This window comes from Crocodylus siamensis, chromosome 12, assembly GCF_052110815.1.
Source record: "Crocodylus siamensis isolate JL-2025a chromosome 12, ASM5211081v1, whole genome shotgun sequence".
NCBI lineage: Eukaryota > Metazoa > Chordata > Crocodylia > Crocodylidae > Crocodylus > Crocodylus siamensis.
In genome coordinates, this window is record NC_143406.1 from 23500039 (window position 1) to 23522184 (window position 22146).

General features: G+C 53.2%; 1 protein-coding gene across 3 annotated transcripts in view; it reads right to left on the reverse strand.

Moving 5' to 3' along the window:
* Positions 1-22146, reverse strand: part of CORO7 (coronin 7) — a 213221-nt gene that overhangs the window by 151213 nt on the left and 39862 nt on the right. For all 3 annotated transcript variants that reach the window (XM_090024446.1, XM_090024445.1, XM_090024447.1), the window contains one exon: positions 18158-18208. In XM_090024446.1, coding sequence (XP_089880572.1) covers positions 18158-18208 — 51 coding nt within the window. The remainder of the gene's footprint in view (positions 1-18157; positions 18209-22146) is intronic.

Here is a 22146-nt window from a genome sequence, read left to right on the forward strand (position 1 = left end):
TGGCCCACAGGCCAGATCCAGCCCACCAAGGGATTTTGTCCAGCCTGTGGCAGGTCCCTTGGTCTGGCCAGGCACAGGCGGCAGCTTGGGCTGTGATGCATACAGCTGATCCCGCTGCCCCCAGGCCCGCAAAAGGGTGAGGTGGTGCTGCAGCCAGACTCACTTCCAGCAGCCCCGGAAATGGCAGCTCCTTCCAGCTGCTGCTGCCACCAGACCCACCCCTGCCACCTGGGTACACCAGCCCATCCAACCTGCACTCACCACTGGGGATGGGACCTCTGCAGGCAGGGCATGCTCGGCCAGGTGGATAGGATGGGGACAAAGGCAGATGGAATGGAAAGGGCAGGAGGGTAGGGCTGGGATCATGGGATGGGATCTTGGGGCAGTGACAGAGAGGGGTCAGGACCCTGGGCAAAGCTGCAGTCCATAGATGGCTTCACACTGTCACAGACCCATGATCCCAGCCCAACCCTGCCACCGCCTGCCTGTCCTGCTCCTGGATGCTATTCCTTGCCTACCCATGGCCCCATCCCATCTACCTGGCCCAGTGTGTAGCACAGCCGCTTAAGGAGTTTTGGTGAACTGTTGTGGGGGGTGGGGAAGGGTGCTGACCCAGCCCACAACTCCCTAAATGTCTCTCTGGCCCAAATAATTGCCCACCCCAGCCTCTGATCACAAGCAGACAGGACTTTGTTTCTACACAGCTTCCCACCTTCAGCTTGCTGGTCATCAACACAGCAGACTCAGGAAGAAGCATGTCCAACGAAGTAACACCGAGCCCACGAGCCCTCTGTGGGAAGTCTCCACGTTTTGAACAGTCCAAACCTGGTCTAATCCACCCTCCGCCACACAGACCAGTGCAGGGCTATCCCTCTTGCACAATCCTCATTACAGTGAGGTGGTCACCATGTCCCCTGGGGAGCTGATCCCTGTTCTAGCCCCCCCCAGAGAGCTGCCTGCTGGAAATGCAATTCTGGCTTTCCCCAGATGCAGGCTCAGGGTTCCCCTGCTCATGGGTTCAGATGGTTAATGGCACCTCTATGTCATAAAAGCAACAGACATGCCCTACTTCCCACCTACCAACTCTGAACAGGAGCAGGACAGGGGCTCCAGCATGAGGAGGACAGATTTGCAGGCCTATAGATCTGTTACCTGACCCCAGCAGCCCTGCCCACATCAGTGCAACCATGCAGAGAGGAGACACTCCAAGTATGGGTGCCAAGTGCCATACATTCCAGCTGCAGCCTGGTAAATCCCCCTCTTAACTCATTTCCACAGCAACATTTCCTAAGGTTAGCCATCCTCCACTCCTCAAAACAAGGGCTTTAGGCACAGCCCAACTCTCCACTGCTGTGGCCAGGGGGCACGGCATACAGAGCGGTGTTAAATCCTGCAGGAGAGAGGTAGGATGCTGGAGTGGCAGACAGGGGAGAGGCTGAACCCACAAAGGGGACACCTGGGCATCAGCAGCCTAGTTTGGTATCCAACAGGCCCTGCAGCCTAGCCATCTGGGCACACGGGTCACACTTCAAAGCAGAAGGTGGACAGTGTCCTCCATGCCCTGAGGGGCCAGTCACAGGACTAGGAGCATGGCACTGAATCACTTTGCCTCCTGCCTGTGAAGCAGGGATGGACAATTCCTCACCCTTGAATACACTTGGCAAGTGCAGCTGGTTAAAGGTTGCTTTAATAGGTAAGGAGTACACTAGCATGAGACACCTGGTGGGTTGGGGTGGGAACACTCAGCACACAGGGAAATGTATCGAGCTCCGATCCTAGTTGGCACATGACTGAAGGCAGCCAGTACTGAGAAGCACATAGCTGGGTCCACACACCCAAATCCAGTGACATCATCAGGAAAGGAGAAGCTGGAAAGGCAGGATGGTTCAGGGGTTTGGGCACTTGGAGGACCTGGGGGACTTGGGTTTAGTTCCCTTCTTTACCACAGACTTTCTGTGTAGCCAGTTATGCTCTGAACAGCAGACATCATAGCACTGCCCTGCCTTGGAGGAGGGCTGGGAGGAGAAATACAACAATGAGCATCCCAAAACGTTCAGTTATTGCAGTAAACGAGGGCTAGGTACAAACCACGGACAGCACGAACACTACCAGCGGACAGCACCTCTGACAGCCCCCAGTCCCAGGTTACGTGCTAGGAGGAATTTTAATGCTCTCTTTAAAAGGCTTCTGGGATTGCAACCAATTACCTCAGAGAGGAGGCTGGGAACAGGAGATACAGGATTAGAGACCTGGGATGCTGTTGCTCACCTGGCAAGCAGACGACAGGCAGTGAAATCAGAAGACAGCATGTTTTAACCTGATCTAAGGAAATGCTTGAACACAGTGTCCAGCAGGCCTGTGGAACTCACTTAAAGTGTTATTAAGGTCAAGAGCTTGGTAGATTGCAAAAAGCAACTAGGAATTTGAATAGGACATGGGCCAGACCCCAGAGATGAGGGATTAGACAAAAAGCTTCCCCCCACCTCCCCACCCCCTAGGAAGAAGGCGGCAGCCCAGCAGACCCTCACACCTTCCTCTGAAGGATCTATGCTAGCCCATAAGAGCCGCACCACTGGAGCAGAAACACCTGCACCCTGGTTCTTATGGTTGTGCAGAAAATCTAATAAATGCAACTGACTACAGTAGGGCCTACAGGAGCTTGCAGGCATGGGGCCTAAACAGAGCCATCTACAACCCCAGCCCAGGGGCACAGCCAGAGCTGCCAAGCTGTGTGTTGGGATCAGCTGCTCTAGGGGCAGGTGGGAAGTCAGCTCCCTACCCTGCTCTGCCAAGTGGGACTGCTCCCATTTGGGTGTGGAGGGTGTTCATGAAGCCTGCAGTGCACTGCGGTGAGCTAGCTGCATGCACTTCCCAATCCTGTGTGCTCCCCTGCAGCAGATTCACCCCAGTGTCACTGCAGAAGGGTCCCCTTGCAACCAGAAGACCTGCAGATTACTTCCATGCGTCTCCATAGTGAGATTACGAAGGGGGCCCTCACCGCTCCACACAGCAAGCCCCATGCCTTTGGCCCCGATATGCTTGCTAGCATGCACGTGCCCACACATATACCCACAGCCCCCACCCCCAAAGTGACCCTATGTAGGATCCCCCAGGGAATAATGCCTCTCCTCAGGATCAAGACACTGAGAAGAGCTGAGTTGGTGGCTGATGCTGGCATCAGGGCAGCTCCCACTGGCTCAGTGTCTGTCACATCTCTGGGGACTAGGCTAGGCTGGACAAAAGTATAGCTGGTTCAAGTGCCCCCAGCTGGCAAGCAGCTGCACTGCATGGCACCGGGCAAGACCATCCCTGCATGAACCAACCACTACTGGGCCACAAAGCCCCAGGCTGGCGAAAGCCATGGCTGCAACAAAGCCTAGGGGACAGCAGGACTACAAGCATTTACTCCCACTTGCCCTGCCCCAAATACACCCTGGCTGTGTGCACACACACGGCCTTTCCCTCACCCTTCCCTCCCCCAACCCTGTTTCAAGCATGCAGTGGAAATTTCTCATGAGAACATGCTGCATCATGGCTGGACCCATACAGGCCTGGCTCACTGGCTTCCCAACAGCAGATCCTTAGCATGAGCTGCACCCAGAACTGTAATAGAAGCCAGGTGCTGGCCAGATGCGTGGCTGCAGCCGCTCGGCGCTTCTGCAGCTTGTGAGAGTGAGTGGGTGGGTGAGGAGGAAGGCGGGGAAAGGGCTGTGCTCTGCCGTGGCCCTGCTCATCCCCAGCCCACACATCACCACATGCAGGAGAGCACAGCATTCGCAGTCACACACCCCTGCCTCCCAGACAGGAGAGAGAGGTGTTGGGAGCCGAGGCAGCAGGAGTGGCAGGGCTAGGGCTGCACTGTATTGCAGGGAACCTTGGGGGAGTCGGATCAGGCCCCTGCTCTCAAACCAGTTGTGATCCAAGCCATGCAGGAGCACTAGTGGCTCCCTCAAACTTGGGTTTACAACAGCGCAAGGAGCCAGAGTCCACAGCTCAGCCTCCTGCCCATGCTGGGAGAGGTAGGTGGCCCCAGTAACAAACTGCAGCACCAGAGTACAGGCGCTCATCAGGTGCCAGAGTTATTTACCCTCTTTCTAGGGTAACCTCTTACCATGCATTGCTGCCCCAGTCTTGCCCCAAATCACAAGGGAACCACAAAATGAGACAAAGTCCATGGACCTCACAGCAGACAGAGGCAAGGGGAAGGGAAAGGTGTTCACAGCACAGCCCACAAATCAGCTTGAAGAGGCCCCTTGCAGACACTAGTGAGGTAAATGCACCTGGAGGGGGCACCTGCCAGCAGTGATAAGCCCTGGGTTGGGTTCTGTGAAGCTTCCCTCAGTGGCTCTGTCTGGGGTCTCTCCTTGCTCACCCCTTCTGTGGCTCTACCTGGTGAAGAGGGATTTTGCATGTGAATGCCCCCCCAAGATGCCACTACACCAGCCTCAGCTCTGAACCACGAAATGACTGGGATACCAGGCAGGAACTGCTCCAGGCAGCCTCTCCTTTCACCCAGGCCCATGTTCTAACCACAAGGTAGTGCCGAAACCACATACCTCCTATGCCCAGGGAGGGCCACCTCCCTGGGCATGGGAGATATGTGGAAAATGCAGGGGTGAGGGCATCCCTGGGACTGTCTCAAATGGCCTCCATCCTGAAGACTGACAGTGAGGGACGCTGCCCTCCCCAGGACCACCAGATCCATAGTGTAGACACAACCAGGGAACTGCCAACAGGAAGCTGGCTGAGTGAGCACAGAACTGATCCTGCACTGCTGAGTCACCTAGTGCAGACACGGGGCACCGCGCAGTCAAGAATCTCTGCCAGACCAGAGCACCAAGATGCTCACACAATGACAAAATGAGGATCCCTGCCTCTCGGCACTAGTCCACACAGCCCTTCCCCCTGCCAATGGCAACAGCCAACACAGAGCAGGGGGAACCCTTACCCCAGAAGCCCACCCAGCCATTGTCTTAACACCAGACTCTGGCACTGCAGTTCTCCATGAGGTTTGTGGGACCCAGACTCCTTCAAGGCCCCTCATTAGCCTCTGCCAACCAGCGTTTCACATGTTGAGATGTGCCAGAGGAAGCAGCACAAATACAACGGGCATAAGTAGATCCTGGGTTCTCAGGACCCAGTACGAGGCATTTCTATTCACTAAGACTGACCCTGGATTCATTATAGCCTCCCACTTTCCACCTCGTAAAACCCAGACTGGCTTCTCCATCAGGGCTCCCACAACCTCCACTAACTAGCCCAAGCAGAACAGGGTCCTGCCAGCACCAACCCACACAGAGAACCAGACATGTAGAGAGTCTCCAGGGAAGAGGAAGGGAAAGGTTAAAGCAAGAGGAAAGGCCTCAAGAGAAGAAAGTTGGGAATGCACCAAGGCAGCATTTCTTCTAATCATGGAATCGTAGATAATGAGGGTTGGAAAGGACCTCAGGAGGTCATCTAGTCCAACCCCCTCCTCAAAGCAGGACCAACCCCAACCAGATCCTCCTAGCCAAGTCTTTAAAACTTTTAAAACCAAGGGTGGAGGGCCTACAACCTCTCTGGGTAACCTGTCACAGTGTTTTACTACCCTCCCAGTGTGAAAGTTTTTTTCCTAATACCTAACTTAAAAACATCGTTTGCTGCAACTTGAGACCACTGCTCCTTGTTCTGTCATCTGCCACCACCGAGAACAGTCTAACCCCATCCTCTTCTCTAGACCAAATAAGCCATTTCCTCAGCATCTCCTCATAAGTCATGCCCCCTAGCCTCCTAACAATATTTGTTGCCATCCACTGGATTCTCTCCAATTTGGGCCCCCACTACAAAACTGGACACAGTACTCCAGATGTGGCCTAATCATTGCCAAATAGAGGGGAAGAATCACTTCCCTCAGTCTGCTAATGGAGACAGCGAAATAAGCCTGCCAGAGGTAAGGGGGTTTGAGGGAGCAGAGCATGGCTGGTAGCTAGGACATGTGGTACATGGAGGGTACAGTCAGCCAGGGAAACAACTGCATTGGACTTGGAAACAACAGGGGGAAATCAGGTAGCCTCAGTCTGGAAGGAGAATGCAGACAAAGCAGGCAAATGCATTTTGGCCCATTGGAGAAGGGGCTAAGAGAGGACTGCCAGAAGCAGCAGGAAGCGACTAGGACAGCCTAAGCAGCAGGGTCAAGGTAAGGAGAGCAGCGTTCCAAGATGGCAGCAGGCACGTGGGAAAGGAAGAAAGAACAAAGTCAGGGATAAGGCAATCTCCAGCCTTGAAGGGAGAACGAGGGTCTGAGCCAGGGCGTGGGATGCAGGAGACCTTTCCCCTGGAGGCTTCGAAGAAGTGGGGGTGGAGCCAGGAGCAGGCAGGAGCTGGCCAAGTAAGGCAAGAGACCTTGGGGCTAGATGAGGAGGGGAGGCACATGTCAGCAGAGAAGGGGTGAACAAGGAGAGACCCCAGACAGAGCCACTGAGGGAAGCTGCACAGAACCTAACCCAGGGCTCATCACTGCTGGCAGGTGCCCCCTCCAGGTGCATTTACCTCACTAGTTTGCAAGGGGCACATCCAGGAGGAGCAGGCACCGCTGAGGTACACAGAGAACACATGGGGAATTCATGACAGGGACAGCAGATGATGGCAGAAGCAGAGAGCAGATCCGCACTCATAACCCTACACATAGTGTGAGCAGGCAAATGCATTTGCCATTATCTGTGTGTCACATCTTTCCACACACATTCTAGACAGAGCCAAGCAGCAACAGAGCAGCTCAGCCCTACACTGGGCCCACAGCTTCCCAATACACACAATACTCCCACAGGGACACCACCACCCACACAGCAACCATCACACCAACACCAGGCAGGGGGAGATCAGGGTTAGTGTTACCCCAGTCCAGTGATGGACCCAGCTGGGTGATCAGGGAAGGCCTGTCCTCACTACTTTGTGGATTAGCTCTAGGGTCAGAGTTTTAGAATATTTCCTTAAATAGGAAAGGGATCCACTGCATGCCTCTATGCTGTCCTTCCCTTTGCTAGCAGAGGTACTAGCAGAGTGCAATGTTCCCTCTAAGGCAGGGGCAGGCAATTATTTTGGGCACAGGGCTGTTTACAGTTTCAGCACGCCATTGAGGGCCGCATGACAGGCAGATTAATATTAATTTTCTAAGATCAAAGCAAAAAAAAACAGATATAACTATTGAAATGTACACCAATTTCCTAAAGTATATATAAAAGTTTAAAAAACACAAACTAGGCAAAAAATTTTAGGGGCCCCCATGGGCCAGATAGAATGGTCTGGCAGGCCATATCTGGGCCCTGGGCCGCATTTTGCCCACCCCTGCTCCAAGTTGTAGTGGTCCATGAGCACACTGCTTCAGTCCACGCGTGTGCCGTTTTGGTCCTACCTCCCCCTTTTGGCACGTGCTGCTTCGGAAACCACAGGTGCCTGACAGGAACCCTGCATAGAGCCCTATAAGGGTCAGGAACCCTGGGATTGTAGTGGAGGGTGATCAGCCTTGCCTGAGCCAAGGACTCCAGGGGACCTGGACAACATTTGGGCTCCAGGCCGCTGGCCCTCTTCCACAAGGGCCGCTAGGCTCCACACAGGGCTGAGCCCAGTCCATTACCCCTGGGACAGTGTGATACACTGCCACACTTGCCAGTGGGAGGGCCCCAGCCCCAGTCCCAACCAGTGTGCACAGCTGCCACTGCTGCAGGCTGCAGCCGGAGCCCGCACCAGCCCCAACCTTGCCTTGGAGAGTGAGGCGGCGCATGGCATCAGGGCTGGGGACCAGAGCAGTTCCTCGGAGCTGGCAAGCAGTTCCCTGGAGCTGGCCCCCAGCCCCAGCCCCTGCCCTCGCCTTGCTTCACCTTGGGGAGCGAGGAGGCACATGGTGTCAGGGCTGGGATGTGGAGCAGTTCCTTGGTGCCAGCCCCGAGCCCCAGCCTCTCCATCTGCGCCTCGCCTTGGGGAGCATGGAGGCACAAGGTGAACAGGCACTCTGCCCCAGGCCCCGCTCCCCAACTGTGCACGCTGCGGCAAGATCATCTACCCCACCAAGAAGGTCAACTGCCTGGACAAGTTCTGGCATAAAGCATGTTTCCACTGCGAGACTTGCAAGATGACCTTAAACATGAAGAACTACAAAGGCTACAAGAAAAAGCTGTATTGCAATGCACACTACTTCGGGGAGAAGCTGCTACCTGAGCTTACCTCTAGTAAGTGTCCCACACCGGCCCCAGTGCCTCTACTGTGCTCTGCACCCAGCTTCTCTCCGGGCAGATGTACAGCATTAATAAGTTAGTGTGTGGCAAGATCTTAAATTGTGTGTGGCCACGCACGCACCTTGGAAGAAACCTTGATGGAAGGGTTCACAGAACCCCGCTTAGCAGCTGGAGAAGGCATCCCAAAAGTGGGAGACAATTGTGAGCTTCCTCTCCTCAGAGCTTGCCTCCCATCTCCGCAGCGGAGCCAGAAGCAGCATCTGCACCCACAGCTACATCAGCATGAGCCAGCAAAAGTTCTCACCTTTTTAGATGGCAGCCCCACTCAGTAGGCTTACGGCACCCCTCAAACTGCCAGCATTCTTAGTTTTCACTCTTTTTTGACAACAGAAAAAAACTAGAGCAATTCTTCTGTGGCAAAGAATTGAGAAAGCCCACAACATATCAGAAGGTTTTTAACACTATGAATTCATACTTGAAACCTCTGGGTTTCCCTTGTGAATTGTATTTACACACCTGACAGTGCCATTGTATGGCACCCCATAGAACCCTTGAGAGTATCTTATGGCACCTTAGGATGCAATGGCACCCCACCTGAGAATCACTGGCCTACAGGCTGGGGAAAGGGGTCCAGAGAGGACGGATGCACGCACGCACGCACTGCAGGGAGAAAAGGAGAAATGTGACCTCATTTCCTAACACAGCCAGGAGAGCATTTCAGTAGCTGCCACCGGAACCCGGGATCAGGCTGCTCATCAGGAAGTCACCTGTTCTGACCACGTGCCCATGACAGGAACACATAATGAGCCAACAGGATCCCAAGATCTGGAGGTAGAGCAGAGGCCCTCCAGATGAATCCGAGTACTGCCGAGCTCTGAATGTAACAAAGATGGCTCTGAGGGGCTGCTCGCCGTGTGCCCCTGGCTCTGCTTCCTCTCACTAACCACACACGGTCATTCCCAGCACTCACCCAGTACTGGGAATTGATTCAAGGGCTTGTGGGGATGGACTCCCACATGCAAACAGCTGTTCTCAATCTTGGCAAGTGAGAGGGAAGCCAGTGAGTGGCCAAGCCCCCCTCCCCTCCCAACTCCAACTGTGGGACTGGCTCCTCACTCTGCAGGCCCAGCCCTTAAGGATGGAAAGAGGCAGCATGATACTACATGCACTGGATAGAGCAAATGGCAGGGCAGGGCAACCCTGCCCTCCATGAGAGAGGAGGATAAGCCTCAAGAGCATTTCATCCTCATACCAAGCCCCAGGCACAGCAAGCGGGAGGAGCAGCACCTATTTCAGGTGAACTCAGGATTTTCTCCAAAGCTGTGTTTAAGGTTCATAGCATGCTAAAACAGGCTCTGCAGTGGGTGCTGCAGATTTCATAGACATTTCATAGATTTTATAGACATTTGGGCTGGAAGGGACCCTGAAGGGTCATTGAGTCCAGCCCCCTGCCCCAGGAGCAGGAAGTCAGCAGGGATCATAGGATCCCAGCAAGATAAGCATCCAAATGCATCTTGAAGGCGTTCAAAGTGGGGGCTTGAACTGTCTCCGGCAGCAGTCTATTCCAAACCTTGGGGACTCAGACAGTGAAGAAGTTCATTCTTATGTCCAGCCTGAAACAGTCACAGCAGAATTTGTGACATTTCAATCTTGTCAGCCCTTGGGGTGCTCTGGTGAACAGATGTTCCCCCAGGTCCTGATGAGCACCCCTGATAAACTTATAGGTGGCCACCAGATCATCCCTGAGCCTGTGCTTTTCCAGGCTGAATAGTCCCATGGCTCTCAGCCTCTGTGGAGAAGAGAGCCAGAGGAGGGCTGGCGGCCAGAGACCAGGCTAGAATACAGACTCTCTGCCACTAGGTTTGAATGGCAACCACAGCCTCTCCAGCGGACCCACCCACAGGGATGTTCCTTTCACTTACCTACTCCCATAGAGATCTGCCAGCATCATTAGTCTATTCAAAGTCAGTGCACAGACTCTCACACCATGCCCCTCTGCATTGCCCTTCTCCCTTCAGCTCTGCAGACTCTAACAACGAATCCTCAGGCTGCAAACACGCTATGGGAAGAGCAGGAGGCCCCTAAGCATGCCACTTGTGACCTAACACATTTGCAAGAGAAGATGGAGTCAGCTCCAGTCCCAGAACAAACAGGGGGTATTTTATAGCTATTCCTCAGCCTTATGTTACCCAGGCAGCTCTAAGCCACACTCTGCCATGTGGGCTAGGCACAGTACAAGAGTGGATCCATGAGGGATGCAGTTGCACTCCACTGATTCCTGCTCCACCCAAACTTTAAAACCAACTGTATGGGACAGGCAGCTATCTACTTCTATTCAGACAGTACTGAGAGAGTCAATCGACTTCATGGCTCATCATCTCCCTGCTTCCTATTACTTTCTCTCCGCTCTACAGGTGTTAAGGATCCTCTCACTTCTTTTATTGGTCCTGATTACCACAGGTGTAGAAATGACTGATAGTGAAGTATTGGAGGCACTGTCAAGACACTCAAGAAAAACTAGATTTTTAACTGTAATGACTACAGGACTGATGATACACTATCCTTTGACTATTTTTTGCCTAGTTTGTTGTGTTTTTTAAACTTTATATATACTTTAAGAAATTAGTGTACATTCCATTAGTTATACATCTGTTTTTTTGCTTTGATCTTAAATCGAATAATATAGTGCTAGCTCCCTACCATATTAATAAAAGCTAATTTTTCTTTAACTGGAGAAAAAGGTGTTGTGTTATATGCAATGATGTGCTACACCATTTGCACCCCACTTTTCAAAATCCTAGATCTGCCCAAGGCACAGAATCTGGTACCATGATCTCATTTGACTGCGCTTCTTTACTCCAGACCAGACCTGCTCCCAGAAGTTGGCAGGAGCTTTGCCTCCTGACTAAACCACAGAAGTCAGTATTTCCCAGAGGGGTCCACAACTTCCTGTGATGCCAGAGGGTTTCAGCAAAGCCCCCCCCTCTGTATTTGGGCTCAGAAAAAACACTTGAGAGAGTCAAAGCTGATGACAAGGCAAACGTATATTCTCAGAAGTGCAGGTTGAGGCACAAATGCTGACCTACCCTGAGCTTGCATTCCCCCAGGTCCAAGACCATGGCTGCCCAGATGGAGAAGCCTTTCAGTGCTTAGGACTTAGTTGTTGAGGTGCATCTGCTCTGGATGCTGGCTGGGGTGAATTGTTTGCATTTCAGTCCTTTATAGTAGCCCTACCCTGTCCTTGTGTTCCCAACAAAAGACAATTCTACATCACACAAACCCAACACCATCATCAGTGCTAGGCTTTGGCAGCCTTCACAGAGGAGCTAAAACCCAAGTGGGCCAGATACCTCAATACCCCCCCTCCAACCCTCATGCGGCAGAGGGAATCCTGCAGCTCAGTAGCTGGGGGAGTTCATGCATTTCCTCACCGTCTCAGTTGCAGGCATGGCTGGCATTAGACATGGAGTCAGATTTCCAAGCCAGAGTTTTTATTTTCTTGTTTAAAGGGGTTTGGATTGACAGGAAGCCATTTAATAAGACAATCTAGGAGAACTAAAAAAAAAACCAACTGGAGCTGCAACTGCCTAAAGGGAAACACTTTGGGTCCTTGATGCTGCAGGAACTCAGGCATGCTTAGAGCATCTTTCCACAGCTCCAGGAAGGCCACCTACAATTTCTCATAAGTTTTGGATCCAGAGAGCTGGTGTTTAAAACTCCCTTCCACCCACTCTGCAGCTGTAAGCTCCCTGCCCTGGTGCCTCCAGACCTGCTGTGAAAACTTTGCTGACTTCAAAGCCTGGAGGACAGCGAAAGCCTGCATTTTACAGGGGCCTGAGATAGCAGATTTCATAACGGCTCTGTCCCCAGGGAGGAGCAAAGACCCCTTCCAAACGCCCCAGCAGCAGGGAAGTCGGAAATGGTATTCCTCTTGGCCCCATCATTGCTGTGCAAACTTGGAGGATTTATGATATTTTAAATTTTTCCCCCTTTAGCGCAATGTAAGCCAAAGCCCTTCCACAAGACTAAACATCTTCATTATTTCCGGGGGAGACGGGGATATGGTCACTGCTCAGCATTTCTCAGGGATGATGAGGAAGGTGCATGTTTCCCTTGGCAAACTTGCAAGCCAGGAGCGGGGCTCGTGCTGCCTGGCTGGACACAAACACCAGCGGATTAGGAGGCGGCAGAGGAAGACAAGCTGCCTGCTCTGAACAGATCCCATCATTCACACATTATTTTTAAAGCTCAGCTAAACAAGCCACCCCTCCTCCCCAACAGACTTGGCTGGAGCCCATAGAGCTTGCAGCTTTGCTGAAATGCCAGTATACAACCAGATGGGGGCCGGCAGAGAGCTGGGGGGAACTTTAGACGAGCATGGAGAATGTATAGGCAGAAGAGAAACACACAGCCCTTCACACCAGCATCAAAGGCAGCTGGGGGGAAGGAGGGCAGCTCAGCAGGTGAGGAGCTTGCCACTCCTGTTCATGTGAGCCAGTTCTGTCCTGTCCCCCCCACCCCACCCCCACCACCGCATTTATAACCACCCTGGGAAAAAAGGAAGAAGGAATGTAACATGTGGACACACAAGGCATTTTGGTTTGTCCCCAAGTATAGCACAGTAAAGAGCCAAAGCCAGACAGCAGCAACATTTTATGTGGCGCTTGCTATCCTGAAAGATCCTGCTGCTCAGGTGTAGCCACCTCTGGGGTAAAACACAGCACCACCACAGGACAAGAAAGGCTGTCCAAGTGATGAAAAGTGAAGGGAGAACCTGGAAATGGGTCTGGGTGAGAAGCAGGGTGAAGCCCCTACCTGGAGAAGAATCACTTTGAGACCTTTGATGATCAGAAGGGCTCTCACACAGGACAATGACAGAGACTCTTTAGTGCAGTGCTAAAGCACTGGTCCCAGACCCAGGATGGAAGAGCAGTGCCTGCTGAACCAGCAGTGCCATTCTCTGCAGCCCTCTCGATGCCCCCCATTCCAGCAGCAACCAGGCCCGATACTGCTTGGCACATAAAATAGCCAAAGGGGGATACAAACTAGCCAGGTGTTGGGACAAGCAGGACAGATAGAGGAAGACTGACTACTCCAGGCAAGGCACTGAGCTATACTTGCAGCATGCTTGGCATTTGGGCAGCTAGCCAACCTCCCCTTCAGCTCCCACACAGTGGTGACAGCACTCCAGCAAACAGCGCTGTATGTTAAAGAGCAATACATGTCCTCGATGGTCAGGATGGGTTCAGAAGAGGGGTAAACTGAGGCGCTCTGGGTTAGAATGCAAGGGGGTCGTGAGGAAAGGGACTTGATACTGGGCCTCCACTACAGACCGCCTCACCAGGGGGACGAGCTGGACCTGGAATTTTCAGGTCAGCTCACGGAGGCCGTAAGAACAAAGGATGTGGTTGTCACGGGTGACCTAAACTACCCAGACATCTGCTGGGAGGATCAGTCAGCCAGGTCTCAACACTCACATAGGTTTTTAGCCTGCATACAGGACCTCCACCTAACCCAGGAGGTACACAATCCCACCAGAGGAAATGCCTTGCTAGACTTGGTCCTTGCCACAGGCGATGACCTGGTGACGGATCTGCGGGTGCTCGACTACCTAGGCATTAGCGACCATCGTCTGCTGGAATTTATTATCTGGCGCAGGGTGCTGAAAGCAAGCAGTAAGGCAAAAGTCTTTGACTTTAGGAGGGCCGACTTCAATAAGCTAAGGAGATTAGTAAGACAGACACTGGGGACTTGGAGCCTCAATGAGATGGGAGTCCAGGACAGGTGGTTGTTCCTTAAGGAGACGATCCTCTGAGCTCAGAGGGAGTCAGTCCCAACACAAACCAAAAGGGGGAAAAAGTGCTAAAAAGCCCCCTTGGCTTAGTAAAGGCATCCAGGAGGGCCCGAGGGAAAAAAGGTGGCATACAATCAGTGGAAGCAAGGGGCTATCACCAAGGAGGATTACACCTCCGTTGCTCGTGATTGCAGGGAGGTGGTTAGGAAGACCGAGGCAGAGATGGAACTAGGGTTGGCGACCAGAATTAAGGATAACAAAAAGTGCTTTTTCAAATGCATAGGGAGTAAGAAGGCGGCACCAGGTAATGTGGGGCCCCTACAGGACAGGCTTGGCAATCTGGTGATTGCAGCAAAGGAAAAAAAGCTGATCTCGTCAACAAGTTCTTTGCCTCCATTTTTCTGAGCAGGGACTGCGACAACCCCCCACTAGGGTTACAGGCAGGTTCAGGGGACATTATGCCATGCTTAGGGTCAGGGATGATCTACTTGGGGAACTTCCGGAGGGGCTGGACGTGCTTAAATCAGCAGGTCCGGATGCTCTTCATCTGAGGGTACCGAGGGAATTGGCAGAGGTCATAGCAGGGCCCCTGGCACGGCTGTATGAGCGCTTGTGGTGCTCTGGCCAGGTCCCAGAGGACTGGAAAAGGGCCAACGTGGTCCCCATTTACAAGAAGGGGAGAAAGGAGGACTCGGGTAACTATAGGACCGAGGTGAGACTAACTGGCCTTGGGAAGACCTTTAAGAAAATTATCAAGGAGTACATCTGCGGGGGCCCAGCACTGGAGGCAATGCTCAGGGGCAACCAACATGAGTTTACTGCAGGCAGAACCTGCCCAACTAACCTTGTTTCCTTTTACGATCAGGTCACCAAGTCCTTGGATGTGGGCATTGGGGTGGATGTCATCTACCTGGACTTCAAGAAGGCCTTTGACACTGTTTCTCACTCCATTCTCATAAAAAAACTAGGCGACTGCAGCACTGATGGGTGCCAAATTGGCTCGATGGTCACACCCAGAGAGTGGTGGTGGACGAGTCGTTTTCGACCTGGAGGGATGTGGGCAGTGGAGTCCCCCAGGGCTCGGTCCTGGGGCCTTTGATATTCAACATCTTTATCAGCTACTTGGAGGTGGGCAAGGTGGGTGTGGAAAGTACACTGTCCAAATTTGCTGATGATACAAAGATGTGGGGAGAAGTGGGCACACTGGAAGGGAGGGACAAAATCCAGCTAGATCTAGACGGGTTACAGAGGTGGGCAGATGGGAATAGAATGGAATTCAGCACAAACAAGTGCAAGTTGCTGCATCGAGGGAGAAGGAACCTGCAACACACTTATAGGCTGGGGAACTCCCTTCTCAACAGCACAGTGGTTGAAAGGGATCTTGGAGTCATTGTTGACTCCAGGATGGACATGAGCCGCCAATGTGAGGAAGTGGTCAGTAAGGCTAACCGCACCTTGTCGTGCATCTACAGATGCATCACAAGCAGGTCTAGGGAGGGGATTCTTCCCCTCTAAGAAGCGCTGGTCAGGCTGCAGTTGGAGCACTGCGTCCAGTTCTGGGCACCGCACTTCAAGAGGGATGTGGCTAGCATTGAGAGGGTCCAGAGGAGGGCCACTTGCATCGTTAGGGGGCAGCAGGCCAGGCCCTATGACGATAGACTAAAGGGCCCAAATCTATTCAGCCTCCACAAGAGAAGACTGAAAGGGGATCTGGTGGCCGTCTATAAACTCAGCGGGGGGACCAAAGGAATATAGGTGAGGCTCTGTTCCCCTGGGCATGACCTGGGATAACAAGGAATAATGGCCACAAACTGATTGAGAGCAGGTTCACGCTTGATATCAGGAGGCATTACTTTACAGTTAGGGGTGCCAGGCTCTGGAATGGGCTCCCAAGGGAGGTGGTGCTCTCCCCTACCTTGGGGGTCTTCAAGAGGAGTTTGGATAGATAATCTGGCTGGGGTATATCCCAGTACTGGTTCCTGCCCAGGGCAGGGGGTTGGACTTGATGATCTGTTCAGGTCCCTTCCGACCCTAGAAGCTAAGAAATATAGAGCAAGCCATGGTCTTTACGCTAACCTAGGCTCCCTGGCTCTCATAAGCTTGAGCATGGGGCTGCCTTATGCTACACTCTGGGCCAAGCAGCACCAATTAACCTCCATTCCAGGGAGAGAACCAGTCAGAGCCAGGTGGGAATCCTGCCCAATAACAGGGCTGGATGACCAAGGACAGCATACCAGAGAGAGTGTCATCACATAGGGCAGGGCTCCACCTCAGCACACTGCATCCTCACAACACAGACAAGACTTTCAGCTTCCTCCGTGTCAGTGTCAAAGGGTAATCCATCATCCATCAGCAGTAATGTGTTGAGCTGCCTACAGGCCACAGCCCCTGCAAGGCAGATATCCTGGCCAGGGGCAGACTCGTCCCACCCCACCCAGCCCTGGGAATCATGGGGATGCACTGGCAAAGTCAGAAAACATGCCAGATGCACACAACGGCCCCATAGAAGCCCCAAGGGCCAAGGCCTGACTGACCAGCAGAAGGCGCTAAAGACTGTAGGCAATGGGCTTAAGGAATGGCTGCCAACACCAGGGGGAAGAGAACCAAAAAGAGGTGGCAAGAGGGCTGGTGATGTCCTGGCACAGCCTGGGGAAGTGAGATTGTTTGCGAAGGGAACAGAAGAGGGATGTGGATAACATGGAGAGGGTCCAGAGGAGGGCCACTTGCATGATCAGGGGGCAGCAGGGCAGGCCCTATGAGGAGAGGCTACGGGACCTAAACCTGTTCAGCCTCCACAAGAGAAGACTGAGGGGGGATCTAGTGGCCTGTTACAAGCTAGTCAGAGGGGACCAGCAGGCATTGGGGGTCCCTGTTCTCCTGAGCACTACCAGTAGTGACTAGAAATAATAAAATCACAAGCTGGCAGAGGGTAGATTCAGACTGGACATCAGGAGGCGCTACGTCACTGTCAGGGCGGCTAGGATCTGGAACCAGCTTCCAAGCGAAGTGGTGCTGGCTCCTACCCTGGAGGTCGTTAAGACAAAGCTAGACAATCATCTTGCTGGGGTCGTTTGACCCCAGTACTCTTTCCTGCCATGGCAGGGGGTCGGAATTGATGATCTGCTCAGGTCTCTTCAGATCCTACTAACTATGAAACTATAAGATGGCAGTGAGGGAAGCCCCTCATCCTGGTTTCCATTGGTTCCTTCCCTGCCTAGATATTCCCTCTAAGTCATCTTTGTGGGAAGACAAGGAACATCAGCTTCCTAAAGCAAGTTCCCAGCAGCCACAGGAAACCTCTAATGAGGGGCTGCTTAAACTCCAAGGCAATCACAGGCTTAGCTTCCAAATCAACTCCTAAATCACTGTCTTTGCTGAGTCTGCCCAATCCAGCTGCCCATACCTCAACATCTCTGTTATTTTTCCAAGAAGCTACACCACTCAGTTGCCAGCAAAACCCTGGTAAACCTAGAAGCAAAGAATCTGTGTGGGATCCAATTCCCATCCCCCACGCCAAAAACAGAGGGCACCGACCCCAGCTCGGACAAGACCACTCAGCTGGAATGCATAACTCCCATGGCAGGAAGCATGCAGGGGGAAGGGGCAGCCACAGACTACAAGCAGGTAATGTGTACTGCCTTCACAACAAAACAGCTTCTCCCTTTGGCCTAGGTGAGATTCTCCAGGAATCCAAGAAAGACAAACTCTCTCTGCTCAAGGAAATGGGAATGAGGAGCCCGTATAAGGAGAAGGCACCACACACCAAACTTCACCATGGAAAAAGCCAGAGCTTCAAGGCTGCCACAGCTTCCTTTTTAATACTCAAGATCCAGTGGGTAATGCTATCCCCGTACCAATAGCACGGCAGAAAGAATTTTCTCTAGTGGCCTCCTCCCCAGGGCATGCCCTGAACAGCAAGTTCAGTCTACTCTGATCTTTGAAGGAGCACCAGGGGTGTCAGACCCAGAGTGGCCCTAGTTCTAGCAACAACAATTCCCTGCAGGCAGGTACTGGGGTACTAGCTCCTGGGAAAACCCTAGGCTTGTCAAGCTCTTCTGTGTGCCCATCACCAGGGCTCCTGTGTCTCCTTCCTCGCCAGGGCTTGCAAACTGACTGATCCCAACCCTGTTCAACAGAGAAAAGAAGGAAATACCTGTGAGGCAGTAGGCTTGGCTCTTGGGTCAAAGATCCTTAGCTTCTTGTCCTGTGGAAAGAAGAGAGAAACAACTAAAGGTTTGTGCACTGCAAGCATCTCAGGTGCACTGGGATGAGGGATCGAGCACCAAGAGACAGACAGGCAGGATGAGCACGAGCCCATGCTCCATACATCCCCTCCCCCCCCCAATAGCATCACTTCTACTTCTTCCTGAAGAACAATGTCTTCTCCACCCCTTTGACAAATCCTACTGTACATGAACAGTAAGGAGAGCAGGCTAGTCAGACCTTACCAGTGGGCTAGTCTTCACGGCCCACACTGCTGCCTTGGTGCAGTGGCACAAAAGCCAGAGCTTCCAGAGATGCAACATGGAAAACTCAACCCAGGAGTCTGGAGCAACACAGGCTCTTTGTAACTCTTTATCTCAGTCATTTCCTCCACCGAGGACAGGCTCTGCAGGCACCTCCAAGGGGCTCCAGTCCTGTTGCTTTCTACTAGCTAGGAGGTGCTGGCTCCTGCTGCCTACTCTACAGAGAAGCATCCAGCCCTCCAGCCCCTGCAGTACTCCAGACGTGGCCAGTGAGGACAGAGTACTTAGAACCTAGCACCCAGAGTCACCATGGCTTGTCTTACTGACCATATGTGGCTAGATGGGGACAGGTTCCTCTTAAATGACCTAAGCATTTGGAGACAAAATGCATAGGTGCTTTGGACCCTGAGCTGCATCTGGATTCAGGGTCTCCAAGGCAAGAGAGGAGCCTTGGGGACCTGGGCTCCTCCCCAACCAACAGAGGAGCAAGCCTTTTGCCACAGCTCCCAAAGGGCCAAGCAAGGGGCATGTCCACCGGGCACAAGAACGGCAACACACACAGCTCTTTGGACCAGGCTCAAGTCTTCCCATAGTCACCAGCCTGGTCTTTAAGTGACCAAAACTTGCTCCTCTGCACTTTGCTTTATATTTAACAAGCTTCCTTCACCACACTGGTTGGGGTAGGAGTGGGGAAATCCTGTTCCCTAGGCTGGCACCCAGTCTGCCCCCTACAGTGACAATATAAAACCAGGGAAGGTAAAGACTGAGATGCAGTTACAGGCAGGAGTGACCGACTGTGTCTGGCCTGCGCTATATGGGCCTATATGGCACAGCCAGCCCTGTGCACCGCTATGGGAAAGGGAGCAGACTCTACTCTCCTGGCAGGGTACAAACCTGAGACAGTAAATGGACTGGCACTCGGATATCACTGCACTCATGCCCCAACTGCAGGGGCCCTGCACTCACAGAGCTGAATTCCACCATGCCAGAGCCACTGCGACTCCTCCATGGTAACAGCACCCACAAATGGGCACTCCCCAAGCCTCTTCCCAAGAGGCTAGGGGCAGGCAGGGGGAAATTGGGGGTCACTTCTTAGACCCCCAAGAATTATTTTCAGGTGGGAACCCTACCCCACAGCAGCAGGGCCTGGGATCTGCAGCAGGACCTGTCCCAAAGCAGCAGGCCCCAAAAGTCTGAGTGAGGGAAGGCAAGAACAGCAGCTATGAAAGGCCAAAGGAGACACCTGGCAGCATACAGCAAGTCCAAGTAGGGACAGGATTTTGGACTGTCCTGGAAGAAAGCCTGCAGGAAGCTCCCTTGCTGACAGCAGCCCAGATGGCCATGAGGAGAGGGCCCCAACAACAGCTACATCAGGGAGGGCAATTATTCAGGCACACGGGCCACATAGCCAGTTCTGGGGAGCTGTTGTGGGCCAGTCAGCACTTTCTTACCACCACCAATCACAGCATTGGCCCCAAGCCCAGCCCACCCCATGCCTACTCAACTCGCCTGAGCTGGAGTAGAACAGCTGGAACCTGCGCAGCACACAGCCCCATCCCCAGTCTGTCCGCCCATGCCGAGCAGCAGCAGGAAAGAAGCTGCTGCTCAGCGTGGGGGAAAAGCGGTCGCCTCCCCCTCACCACTGCCGGGTTCTTCTTGCTGCAGCTGCCCAGAGCCCATGCTGCAGCTGCCCTGAGGCTGCCATCAAGACCACCTTTGGGCCACCCAGAAGGGTAGTGGTGGCAGTGCAGAGGAGCCGCAGGGCAGCCTGGTGGGCTCTGGGCAACAACAGCAAGAAGGGCCTGGCAGCAGTGAGGGGGATGGGCTGTTTTTTCCTGGGCCTAGCAGCAGCTTCTGCCTGGCCACCGCCATTGCTGCCGCTGCTCAGCATGGGCAGGCAAGTCTGAAACAGGCATGGGGCAGGCCAGGGGCAGGGCTGCATGCACAGGTTCCAGCTGGCCCAGAGCCAGCCTGCTCCACCGGGGCAAGTCTGGAGCAGGCACAGGGTGGGCCAGGGACAGGGCTGTGCCTGCACGTCCCTGCCAGTACCAGGCGGTCAGGGCCAGAGGCAGCAGCAGCCAGAAAGGAAGTCCAGCTGTGGAGCCACCCACTCCACTGTGTGCCCAGGGGGCAGCGGGACACAACGCAGGCCAGACAGCACCTGGGCTAGGCAAAACCAAGGAACCCACTGCAGGCTGGGAAAAGTCTCTCCATGGGCCAGATCAGGCCCACAGGCCATATTATACCCACTCAAGCTACACTCTCCTCAGGGAAGCACTTTCTATCTGGCTCCTGGTATAAAAAGTGAGTACTGGAGAATCTTGCGACTGGCTATCTGCCTACTCCACGCGAAATCTACACCTCCCAGTCCCCCAGCTTGGCACAATCCACCCTACTGCTCAGCAAGGACAGATGTGTGCACCCTATAGCATTAGCACAGTGACTCAAAGTTCCCAGGACCCTAGAGCCTAGCAGCAGTATGCTGGGTGGGTTATCTCTACACCCCTGCAGCATCCCCAGAGCTGCAATGCCTCGCAAACTACTCGCAGGCCACCACTGCCAAAAATCAGGCCTATTATCAATACAGCCCTGTAATCAATGAGGGTGGCATACACACAAGGACACTGGCACTGGCTCCTGATCCAGCTCTAAGCCCTCATCTTCCAGCCTGGGAAAAGCAGACACTCTGGGAACATGGCACGCAGCATGAGGGAGCAGAGGCCAGAAGCCCTGTCTACACTCAGTTCCTTTTATCTTGTGCCCTTTGTGCAGTCTCCATTATCTTGGTCAGGAAGAAACCATCTTATCTGTTTTGTCTGCCTTTTGCCCTGGAATGGCCCTGTAAACTAACAGGAGCCTATGCAGGCAGCTGTGGAAGAGGCCAAGGTGTGTGGGAGTGGGGGAGGGGATCCAACAGCGAAACCAGTAACAGTTGCAAATATAACTCAAAGGTTTTAGAAACACCTGCCAGCCTGGATGCTGGGTAAGCTCTTCCTGGGGAAGAAGGAACAACTGGAAGTGCCTGGGTCTTGAGCCCTTGGCCTACAGAACCAGGACCCAGAAGTGGTGCAATCCAGCCGCAGCCACCTCACTCTTCTGGAATTAGCCCTTGCTCTCTGTCTTGCCTTAGCTTCTGGCACCAGATGTCCAGGGCAGGAAGCCCGTCACTGACACCAGTTCTGCACCCGTTATTACTTGTACTGGGGAAGCACTGAATGGCACCAGGCCCATTGGCTTGGGCATTCTAGAGACATGACAACGTCCAGCAGTTCAGAGCCCATCAACTTGAAGCAAAACCCCAGTGTGGGCTTGAGTGACTGGCTAAAAGGTTGATAAAATAGGTCATCTGTTCTTTCCACATCTTTGTGAAGAACAGGGAAGCCTTGCAAGATGGGGCACTGAACAGTGTTTTAAACTACAGGAATAGCAAGAATATCAAAGCCACGAGGTCCTGTCAGACCAACCTGATTGCCTTCTACAATCAGGTCACAAAAGCAATGGATGCAGGTGTTGCCGTGGATGTAGTCTTTCTGGACTTCAGGAAGGCCTTTGACACTGTCTCCCACCCCCAGTCTCATTAAAAAACTAAGTGACTGTGGCATTGATGCCTACACAGTCAGATGGGTCTCAAATTGGCAGAGGGGTCATACTCAGAGAGTGGTGGTGGACGGGTCTT